At 35.7% G+C, this 12508-nt stretch overlaps 1 protein-coding gene across 4 annotated transcripts in view; it reads left to right on the forward strand.

Moving 5' to 3' along the window:
• Kdm4c (lysine demethylase 4C) overlaps positions 1–12508 on the forward strand; it is a 354968-nt gene that overhangs the window by 231027 nt on the left and 111433 nt on the right. For all 4 annotated transcript variants that reach the window (XM_013155087.3, XM_003472256.5, XM_023566045.2 and 1 more), the window contains exons 16-17: positions 2628–2683; positions 5064–5172. In XM_013155087.3, coding sequence (XP_013010541.1) covers positions 2628–2683; positions 5064–5172 — 165 coding nt within the window. The remainder of the gene's footprint in view (positions 1–2627; positions 2684–5063; positions 5173–12508) is intronic.

The raw sequence follows: 12508 nt of genomic DNA on the forward strand, positions 1-12508 counted from the left end.
TAAATATTAATTACTTAATTTTATGCAAAGGAAATGAACTAAAGTCTATGGTACTTTTGGCATAATATCTATATTATAGGTATTAGGCCTTTAATACTGGGTCTTTTTCTGGTCTTTATTGTTGCTGATTAATTTAGTAAGTCATTGTCCTAAAGAATTCTTTCCTTTCTTCTCATTCAGTTCTTTCAATTGAAAGATTTGAAAATGAATGAGTCAGGTACAGTTACTCTGTTGATAAAATAGCATTATGTGTTATCAAGCATTGTACAGACTTTTAAGAAAACTGATTTTTAGGGAGAGCTAAACTTACTAAGTTTTAGAGTCACCCATTCTATACCCTGACAAGAAAGTGCTATTTTTAAGAATGAGGGAAATGTTAAAAGTTGCCCTGATTTTTACTTTCCACTAAACTTCTAGTAAACCTACTATATGTACAAGTTAGATTCTTTTGCTTTTCTCAAATCAACTATTTTGATTCTGTGAAGGAAAATGTGTCAAGCAAGTGATGTGCGTGACATGGCTATTATTCTTTTCTACTTATTTTTTCAAAGTTGAATTAAACAACCCATGATATTATTGGAATAACTTATGAGTGTAGTTAACCAGCAATGTTTTTATTCTTGACTAAGAGTTCACTTCTCAAGTAAATCATAGCAAAAATGACTCCAGGTCAAGTCACTGAAGTCTTGGCCATCTTTTCTTTAGAAAGCTCCAAGATATGGAAATGGTCTTTTCAAGTTTTTAATCTTTTTGTAATTTTTAAAATTTTGTACTCTCCTATGTTTTGCCATGGTTTCCTATTTATTTAACTAATTCATACTTAAGACAACTCTGGATTGAGGATCATAATAGAGAAAAAAAAAAGACTAACCTGAAAGACATTCTCACAGTATTCATTGATCTCACAGTGCTAAGGAGGTGACAAAGGGACAGTGTCTGTAAAAATGTGTGACCCTGTGAAGAGAAACTCAACAAAGGGCTGGAGGAGTTTAGCTAAGGAAGTAACAGTTTGGTGGGGCAGTCAAGAATATCTTCAGAATGACTAATCAAGAATGGAGAACATTTGTCCTGCTGTGTTCAGGGCAGAAGGAACCTCAGGGAAGGTCCCCGGGAGTCTGACTTGGAGCACTGTGTGAGGATGGACAAGGCCAAGCCCTGACGAGTGTGCCCTCTGCCACCATCACTACAGACAAACATTAAAACTTAACCTGGTAGATTATGATGGCTTGAGTCTTGTGAAGGGTGCCAGAGGTAACACATGAGGTGGCAGCAGTGAGGAAGGAGAAAGCAAGGTTGATTTGCAGTTGGGATTGACAGAAGTGAATTGTTGGACCTGGTGGAAGGAAATGTGCCTTTCAGCAGGAGCTCATGGGGATGATTTGTGCTACCGATGAAAATTTGGGAGGAGGCTGTGATAAGGATGAGAGTCAAGTTCTGCACATGTGTTTGAGACATACAAGGGCAGACACCTCAGGAGTTCAATATGTGAGTCAATATATGACCTTCAGAGACTAATGAGGATCATAATAATGGTTCAGATGTCCAGCAGGCCTGTGTGGAGTGAGATTTGACAAGATCATTAAATAAATTCCAGCACTCGGGGTAGCGAATGAGAGACCTGTCTCAGGAAGCTAAGGGTCAGTTAGAGAGAGAAGGACAATGAGAGGACCAAGGATCATGGGAAGCACAGGGGAAAGTGTATTCAGGAAAGACCAGTAGTGTTGAGTGCTGACAAGAAGATAGGTGACCTAAAGTCTTAGAATTGTCCATTAGGTTTTATGATAGAGAGGTCGCTGGTAATTATAGAAGGAGTAAGTTTTATATGTAGTTAGGGATCTTCGCAACTTCACTTAAAATCTTACTCTGTATTTTCTATTCTGGTTCAGCTTTTCTGTTACTACATGAATACTCTAGAACATGTGTATCTTTTATTAATTTTAATCAGGTATTATGCAGTTTCTGTGTTCCTTTACCGTATTTAAGTCTCCTACCTTGTCCTATGTATTAGTACATTCTAATAAACTTTGTACTTGTAGCAAGGAGTGTTCCATCAGAGTGAGAAAAGTATATACCCTGCACTAACATGGAGTAAATGAAGGAAAGTAATTCATAGATCTTTATTATTGGATCTGATAACTGGCTGATCAGAACAGTTATTCTGGCACCATTTACCCAAAAGATATGTTAGTGAAAAGAGTGTCTTTTCACAGTAGCCTCTTGGCTTTCTTTATGTCATAAAGAAGTCCCCCCAAACTCCATTAATTTTATTTTTTAGCCACAATGTATTCATGAGCAGATTCCCAGAACTCAGAGATTACAGTGTATGTATATTCTGTGCTTCTGAATTCTGGTATACAGCTCATGAGACTAAGTTCGCTGTGTAACGGCTCTCTCCTCAGCTGGCAGTTGGAAATATAGACCATGATGGTTCCCTCTGAGAGACATTAATAACTAGAACATTTTGAAGTATACTCTTTTTCCCTCACTGCTGCTTTCCCTTCTTTAATTACCTTTCTCTAATTTGCAATAATCTTAATTTAAAAAAAATTCAGAGTCTCTAGGATGATTTAGATGAGTGGTGATTTTCATTATATGAGTCTTACAATTGTGTGATGTTTTCTCCCTAGGAGTGCTGTCTCTGCAATCTGAGAGGGGGTGCCCTTAAGCAAACTAAGAACAATAAGTAAGTAATGCATTGAGTTTCCTCATTACTTTTCACTTTCTAGAACTTCTACATGTCACCTTTTCTCTCTCTTTCCCTTCCCATTACCCTCTCCCTCTCCCTCCCTCCCTTCCTCCCTTCCTGGTACTAGGAATTGAACTCAGAACCTTATGCTTGGCAGATGGGTGCTTGTCACTGAGCCATTTTCTTAGCAGTGCCAGTTTTCTGTACCTCTCAGTATTCAAAGTTTTCACCATCCAAAATCAGAGGTTGGTCCTCTGTGCTTCATAGACCACTGCCGCGAGCTCTCTTAGCTCTGCGAGGCTAGGATATTCTGTGGCTTATTCTTCTTAGTATATTTGATACCATGAAAGAAATTCTTTTACTAATAATTGTTTTAATATGAATGAGACCCATATCATCCAGATGCCATTAGAATCCTAGTGTTCAGTATGATGCATCTTATTTATTTTTGAAAGCAGAATATACCTGAAAATGGTGAAGTGGTTGTCTGCTGATAAATTATAGTTATAACATTAACAAAGCCTTTTACTTTTAATACTATAAATTAACAAGAATAGATGTATACTAAATTAGAAAACACAAAAAGAAAACCAGGCGTGGTGGTGCATGCCTGTAATCCCAGCACTCTGGAGGCTGAGGCAGAAGTATCATTGCAAGTTCAAGACTAGCCTGTGCTACAAAGTGAGCTCAAGGCCAGTCTGAGCTGCATAACAAGACCCTGTCTCAAAAAAGAAAACCAAATAAATAAATAAACCAAACCAAACCAAACCAAAACACACACACACACACATTTGTCACATATATTGACACTAACATATAAAGGGACAGTTAGAGAATATGAATCTTAAAAGTGAGCCACAGTGAACATCAAAAAAGGTAATCTTTTTATAGCAATTTTGTGTGAATTTTATTTTTTTATGACCATGTTTTACTACTGAAAATAGGGCCAAAACATATTAGAGAGACATACAGAAATGATTTAGATAGAGGATGTAAGCTGGGACTTGATGGCTAGATAGATAGTTTTGATTGATCCAGACATGAATTTTTATATTTCATCTAATATTTAAAAATTGAGAAATTTTTGCATAAAAACCTTGCTTTTTATTTTAAATTGAGAAATGCTGTGCATCTCTGTAAGTGAATAACACGTTGCGATGAGAACTTGGCCTCAATAGGGCAGATCCTCTGGTCACTGTGATTTCCCAGTTTGTATATACCTGATTACATCCTGCCTGGCCCCGCAGGCACAGGCGTTGAGACTCCTGGTGTAACGTACATATTACTATGTGCATGTGCTTCTGACTGCTTAGAAGGAGTTAAGGCACTTATCATTCCTATATTAATAAAGGTTAGTCTATAACTTTATTTAACTATAACTTTGCTTATTTTTAGATCATCTTTCATATCCTAGCTGATATGATTGGCACTATACTAAAAACATCTTCAGTAGGTCTTGAATGTTTCACAGGCTGTTCAGACTGTGAGATAGCTTAGGTGGGTCCTGTAAAGACTGATGTGATGGGGAAAGTCTTTTCCTGCCATTGGGCTAAAATGAATAGTTCTTACTGTAGCATACCTGTTTAAACATGAAAAATGGCCTAGTGAGGATGACAGTTGTCCTCTCTTCCTGTGGTCTTAAAAGATAATATGGAGTCTGATGTTGTTTAAATGAAATAAATATGCTTTGGCATACAGGAGCGGGGCAGATTTGATAATGCTTCTAAAACCCCTTTAGACCTTATGAGTTTTGTATTTGGAGATGTAACATTTATGAGATGTTTTTCTGGACTAATACAAATGTGAAAAGAGGTATTAGATTTTATGTAAGAGACCAGAGAACAAGTTAAATTTTATTTCTTCTTGTCTCTGTGTTCCTTTAATTGTAGTAGGATTGCAGTAAGAAATAATTAATGACAGTATTAATTCTTACAGAAAAATTCTGCTATTGAAACTAGCTTGCTGTATGACGTGTATATTATTTTGTAAAGCTTTTCTTCATTATGCAGTTTTGAACTATTCTTTTGTTGCTTATTGATTACAGTAAGCTCACACATATTTTACTATCTAATGAAATGGGAAATCTGTATTTCAGTATTTGCAAATCAAATGAAGAAAGATGTATGTATGTTAACAGGATTGGATCCCTCCCTGATCGCTACCTAGTTTTTAATGTCATGGTGTTGAGCAGGTGTGGTACTGAGTCTTTCCAAGTGTCATTCAGATGGCTTAAAATTCAAAATCTGTTGTTTAGATTTAGGCTTTCGGCCTTTTCATGTACCTGCCTCTCATCTGCGAGACTGTCATCAGCAGGTTGAAGCATGGAGGTGTGTAAGTTTAGTGAGCCTTTGCTTATGTCTGATATCTCCTCCTGTAGGTGGGCTCATGTCATGTGCGCTGTTGCAGTCCCAGAAGTTCGATTCACTAATGTCCCAGAAAGAACAGAAATAGATGTAGGCAGAATACCTTTACAGAGGTTGAAATTGGTGAGTGGCAAAACTTCTTTTTTGTCTCATAAATTAGTATTAATTTTTTGTATTAATGCACATATTCAATCCCTAGATAACTTTTCTCATAGCTTTATTTCATTCTACCCTTATTTTCTTTTAGCCTAAATTTATTTATCTTTATAAGTTCTTTTTCTATTATAAGCCTACATAACCATTCTCAAGTTCTGTTTGAACTGATGGAAAAGATTGAGCCATTTCTTGGATTAATGTGACCATTCGTGCTGTGGGGTATCCAGTGAGACAAACATAACAGACTGAGTTGTTGGCTCTGTTTAAATTGTTTTCTGTTTCTCTCTCTCTGCTTCTCTTTGGTTAGTTTTGACTTAGCAAAATGTATCTAGCCTAGTTTCATCATCTCTTTAGTGAGAAGACTTAAAGAGAAATGCAAAAGCTTTTGTTATTACTAAGGAATTTTCTCATTCATGAGTAGGTGGAAGTCAATGTGCCAAGCTCCCTGCTATTTTCAGATCTATTCAGGAACTTTCATTATAATATCTTTCCACTGGTTCCTCTTCTTAAGAGCATTATTTTCTTAAAAATATAAGCCTTTGATGTCTTTAACCTGAGATAACTTTGTAGTTCTGTTCACTTATGAGCAAAAAGATGATTAGTTTGGGTTTTGTGTAATATATTTAATGAGAATTTTCTATGAAGTTACACTGCATGACCTTAACGTGTGGCGTGTATTACAGGTAGAGTCAATACTCTAGAATTGCTTTCGTTTTTGTTATTTTTAACCTAAAGTCTTTCTACTGCAGAACATTGTATGCACTAACACTGAAATTCTCTCTCCCTGATTTATTTTCTTAACAACTTTCTTCCCCCAAAGTGAACAGGGTATGCTGTCTTTGAGCTGTTTTCTTAGGATTGTAGCCTACTTTTTTTTTTTTTTTTCCTTCTCACAGAAGGGTAAGTGAACACTATTCTTTCTTGTCATAGTTCTGTTAAGAATTTTACTTTGAGAGAAAATGTATGTGATCTTTTTACAGAACTGAGGAGCGATGTTGTCTAATACAAGTGGTGGATCAGGATGTGATAGTTTTGTAAACTAAAATGAGCTTGAATGGTCCACTTATTTGGCCCTTTAAAAAACATCCAAACAGACAACTAAAACATTTATAAGAATTAGGACTGTAACGAGGCATATTGGGAAATGAATAAATTAGCATGTTAAAGAATTTAATCTTTTGTGCAACAAATACTAATTTCTTTTCTGATTATAAAATGACATTGATTTGTAAACATTCAAATACTACATTTTAGTATCACCTTTGCCTCTTTACTGGTGGAGGGCTTATCAAATGAGAATCAGAATGAATGGTCTCTCTCTCTCTTTTTCTTTTTTTTTTTTTTTTTTGCCAGGCAAGCAGTCTACCACTGAGCTATATCCCCAGCCGCAGTGGTCATGCTCTTGAGATTCTCCTCTAAGGGCTTATAGTAGTAGTGCTTCCTCAGTGATTTAATATTATGCTAGTCTTGAAAGGGCTTTGAAAGTGTGGTAAGAAAGGGTGGCCCGGTTATTTCAGTCACATTCAGAGGTTAGTTATAGACAGCTGATAATTGGGTTTAAAAACATTGTAGTTTATAGTTTTCTTTACAGAATTGTACTTCATCTTGATTGTGCAGATCACATATTTTTTGGGGGGAGTGTTTCCATCCTTAAATGAAGAATAGGTCGTGACTAAATTTAAGATCATCTAAAATCTATTAAAAGACAGTGCAAAACAATCCTCACAAACATTTGCAGCTGTCTTTGATGCATACAGTACAGTATTCAGGTAAAAATACCTCACTACAGACATATTCTGTGCTTTGTGTAATTTTTTGTTCATGGAGAGGTTATTGGAATTGCATTTATCAAAATGTTCATGATAGTTATCTTTAGTGGGACACTAACAAGAGCAGCCTCATTTTGGGAAAAAAAATTACCAATTCAAAAATGCTGTAGTAATTTGAAGGGTGGCAATGCAAGAAACCTGCAGGACTTTCATAGAGAATACTCAAGAGTGAGCCATTGTCTTGGTGACAAGTCTTTACCAGTGTCTCATGATGAACAGATTGAGAAACACTAGTTTTATATAATAAAATTTATAAAATTATACTTTTTTGAGGGTGAACTATACTTTCCCAGCGATGCTCTTTCCTATATTGGGCCAAACATAGTTTCCTGACAGTGGCATTCTTTTGAAGTTTTTATGATAATTTAACAAATACATGACCAGTAGGCTGGTACAGCAGTAGTTTTGCAGGATTATTTCACCCAGGTCTAAGTAAGTTCTTGCAAGTTATTTTCCTATGCCTATTTAATGCATATGTTTGTGTCTGGTAGTGTCAGTTTCAGTATTTTTTTTTCTGGCCCCTCAGGGATCCCTTTTTCTGGGCTCCACCGTAGCATTCACACATGTGGGAAATATTGGAAGAACTATTTAGATGTCAGAGGCAATTTATTTTAGCAGTAATTACCTGTATTGACAAATGGAGTGCACATTTTTGAGCAACACATTATTCCTATCCTCTAGTAGCTTTTAGTCTAATTTAGGATGCCTTAACCCTGGCATTACCTACACTTTAGAGCACATAATTCTTTATTGTGTGGACTGATATGTGCATCTTCGGATTCCAGCACTCCTGACCAAACACACTATTGCTTATCCCCTGGGGGTGCAGAATATCTCCTTTTTGAGAAATCACTTGTCTACAATGAAGATATACACAAAAAATTAATTTTTTTCATTTTCATCATTTAGAATAGCTTAGTTCATAGACTCAGATTGGAGCCAACAGAAATCCTTAAATGTTTTTTGTAAAATAATTCTAGGTAATTTGTGTGTGGGAGGGGGTGGGGAGCTGGATTTTTTGAGACAGGGTCTCACTATGCAGTTGGGGTTCATTTTCAGCTCACTTTGTAGTCGAGACTGGTCTAGAACTCACAATGATCCTCCTGCCTCAGCCTCTTGAGTGCTGGAATTGTATATAGGTGTGAACCACCTAGATAATTTTTGACAAATTGTTTAAACTAATTGTCAGTAAAGTAATATTTGGTAATATGTGAATATTAAGTACTGTATAATGATAAATTATATGATCTAAGTATTGTAGCATTACTTGTTCCTATAAAACTTGAACACTGAGTTGGACATTAATAAAGTTTCACCAAAGATTAAAATTCTGTGGTGGGAACATATGCATATAGTTGTCACTGAGTAAACATTTATGGAATAAATAAAAGGCAGAATCATTGATTTTTTTTTTTTTCCTACTTCTGATTTAAAGCAGTTATAATTGGAGTGGTTTGACCAAGCAATAACGAATGGTTTGGGCCTTTTTTCAGTTTTGCCTTTGAATGTAATTGAAGTGAATTCAGAAGGCACTGGAGCATGTGATTATGCTGTGAAGGCTGGCAGGACTTCAGAGGTCCTCTGAAACATACCTGCCACACTTGCACCATGGGCAAGTTCTGATTTGGGAGCAATTGTTGGGGGGTTGAAAACTGAACTGAACAGACAAGTTCAATGTCCCTGAAGCAGTAGCCAGGGTGATGCTTAGTCTCTCTCCAGTGCCCACTAGATGGTGCTACCACATTAGTTTCTCAACACGTGGTCCATGAACTACCGCTTCTTTTTTCCAGTGCCTCCTCAAAGCCTCACCCATTTATGCAGTTGTGGGGGGGTGGGGGTGGGCTAGGAGGCTGTATTTTACACCAGGGTGATGTAGTTGAAAGTATTGCAGTAGGGCATAGAAAGTATTCCTTTGATCCCTTCAAAGTACTGGATTCTGAACAGCAGTATTCAGTTGTTCATTTCACTATATAAGAAGAGTTACTTTCCCTTGAGACATGTTAGTGATTTTTGGTATAAATAATATGCAACACTGGTAACAACTGGTAACCACACAAGACTTAAAGAATGACTGATGAGCAAGTGTGAGTTTAAAGCATTTTCTGAGCTACTAAAGCTTTTTATTTTAAAATATTATCAGCAGTCTTTTAAAAATATGGAATACTGAGATTTATGTAGAATTATTTTGCTAATACTATTGCTAGGCTTTTATTTGTTCAGAGGCTTGAACTCTGGCTTTTAAAAACCCCTCTGTAAAATTATTTTACAGAGAGAAGACGAGAATTCAGTTGATTTGTTGAGCAGAGTTCTCTGTTAAGCATAATGACTGTTTTCAAAGGAAGAGGTAGCAAATGGCTAAAGACCTTTTCAGTGCTCTGCACCACAGTGTGTGAATCCTGAATGGTGTGTGCTTTCTGAAAATCTCAGTACCATCTGTCCACCTTGCTTAGTAATGTCGTAGGCATCGCCTCTTAATTAAATGGGTACTAGATTTAGTTTTAAGAAATTCTGTTTCCTTTTACTTCTGTGGCTAATTTTAAATGCTTTAATAATTCACTATTTAGTGCAAAAGAAAATGTACTCATTTACCCAGAATTCATTGTCTTCTAAATTAGTTTTCTATATGGGAGAAGTTGTTCATAGGGCAGGTTCTATCTTGCTCACTCCTTCCTCATGTCCTGCAATCTCTTCTCTGACCCATCAGAGATCATCAGAGTAACGTGGAAAGAGGAGTATGTTGAGGACACATTTTCTGTCCTCACATATATGCTCAGGGATCTCCAGGAATTTGTTGAAAGTTGCATGTGACTGGTATGTGAAGAAAAAAAAAATGCCTACAAATGGTATGAATTTTACAATATATTTGCAATTTCTTTTCTTCTCCTTCCATTTTTTTCTCTACTAGTGTGATTGGTTGTCCACTGTCGTAAATGAATGTCTGATTAGCATCAGAATTGATGAAAACAGAGGAAAAAATAGAGCGATATAAATAAAATACGCATAAGTTAGAATGACTTGTTTTTGTGATAGGAAAAATGCCTATTGCTAGTACTCAGAAATAAATGAGAGAACAAATGGCTACTTTAGAGAGGATAATTGAAGTTTATGTAGTATATTCACATTCAAAGAAGATGGCAAGTAATGTCAGGCAGCAGATCATCATCAAAATATTTTGATTTACCCATAAAATTTAAAGAAGGGACACACCCACGCATGCGCACGGGTGCACATACATGCACACACAGACACACACACACATGCCAGCAAAAGGAGTAAAATAAGCATAGATTTCTGGTGTTCATTGCATTTATTGAGTTTCATTTTGTTTTAGTTCTCATTTCTTTTCTTTTTTTTTTGAATATACTGATCACTTCTTGCAGATTAAATTTATTGAATCTCTGGAATTTTTATAAAAAGTAAAACAACAAAAGCAGGTTTGGGGTGTAAAAGATCTTGAAAGGTTGTGGTAAACTAAACTAATGCGACCATTAGTCTTAAGCATTTGTCCTATTTGGAGAAAAGGTTTTCCAGTAGGACAGTTGAAGGAGTCCTGAAGTGCTAAGTTGTGTGTATTGCGGGTCTGTTTCCATCGCTGCCATTGCACACTGATCAGAGCAGTGTGTACTTCCTCACAGTCTTGCAGCCTTTGGTTTCTCTCTTTTTGTAGACATTCCCAGAACTTTTACATTGCAAATCCTAGTTCTACAGCCCAATAGAGAGAAAGGAATTTTGGAATAACTGTAGTTGCCACTGGCCCCTAGTGACCTTGGATTTGTGATTGATAGTTGAAGCAAATCAGGCACAAGTGTTCTCTGAGTGAAGAACATTATTTTGAAAAGGGATTTACATGCCATGATGACTGAGCTACAGCCAGTCAGAATCTGGTTGAGACCATACTATTCTGCTTAGAAGCCTCTATACACTTTAGAATTTGTACTTGAAGGCAAATAATAGTAAACCTGAAAGCCAAAGATTATAGTTTTGAAAGTATATCAATTCTGAAAATAGAGTGGTTTCACTGTGCTATTCCATCTGAAGAGTTGAATCAAGGGAGAAAAATATAATCAGGCTTCTGTTTCTTAAAGGAAGCACATGTTCTCTTTTGAACTGACTCATGTTATCAGATGTATTGAATACTAAAAATAGAATTACAGAGAAAGAAAAAGAGATGCAATCTGCCTCTTGTATTATAGGATCACTCAGAGTTCTGTTTAATGTTACAGCAGTGTTATTGAGCAACTTCATTTTATAAATTTGTTTTGTATTTGACAGGACCTATTATTGCATTTTGAGAAATATAGACATTGATTATTCTTAGATATTTAAGTGTACATGTTGAAATGTAAAGATACATTATCTTTCAGTGTGTTATAAAAGCAAATTGTAGTGTTGTATAGTCTTTATGTTGTACATTAATTTATATATGGATTTATTTGCATGTTAAATTTTTTAAAGAAATTCTAAGAAAACTGAACATTGACAATAATGAACACATTTATTGTTTAAGTGCACAGGAGTAAGAGACACTACAGGTGTTGTAGTTGTGGTATTTGATACATTATTACTTGGTAAGTACAGTATAAAATTTTCTAGTACTTTAAGATAATATTAATCCTGAGGGGATTTCAGCATACACATGTCTCTAACTTCATAAGGTTTTTAGATATGTGTAGTATAAAAAAAAAGAGTACATTAGTGTCTCTATAGTACTTAACTGTCAAAATGATTTGCTACAGGGACTAGATCCTATTGCAAACTGTCAAATTTGTATATTGCTGCAATACCAAACCATAAAATCTTTTGAGTAAAATGGAAAATGTCAGATGGGCATGACTACAAATAATATACTTTCTGAAGGCTGTAGCTGTCTATAGGAGAAAAATGTGTAAATGCATGAAACCTTATCTTGTTACTATAGATTTTTTTTATCTGCTCATAGAAAAATTGGGCAAAAGGAAATTGATTGGAGCCTTTAAATTTTTTAGTTTTGAGTTCATTTTTCCTGAGGACTAGTTTTAAAAACATTATTAGATAGATAAGTAGATCTTCAGATCATTCATGATTAAAGAGTATTGTGAGAGAATAATTTTATTTTTTTAGCCTGCATTGCACAATTGTCTATTTTTTCTAATCTTGTCTGTGTAAGAAGTGATTACTGACAGATTTTTAATTGAATGAGTAAACTTGGGTCGAGGTTCCAGAGACAGGGTCACCCCTTTCACTTCAATACTGATTGGGTCAATATCGACAGACACATGCCAAACAGAAGCAGCTGTTAGAAGGCTGTAAACGGTCCATAGGGCTTTGCTTGGTCAATGGTAATTGAAAGCAGAGAGGTTACTGTTTTGGGAAGGTGCAGTCATTATTGTAAAGCAGTGGTTTCATTATTTCCTGTTTTGCTGGGAAGTGGGGTTCAAGAACTACAGTCAGTTCTTCTTTGTTTAATTTTGTAATGTAAATTAGATTATGTATCT

The sequence above is a fragment of the Cavia porcellus genome, unplaced genomic scaffold, assembly GCF_034190915.1.
Source record: "Cavia porcellus strain 051 isolate PalLab524CR breed Dunkin Hartley unplaced genomic scaffold, mCavPor4.1 scaffold_1, whole genome shotgun sequence".
Classification (NCBI taxonomy): domain Eukaryota; kingdom Metazoa; phylum Chordata; class Mammalia; order Rodentia; family Caviidae; genus Cavia; species Cavia porcellus.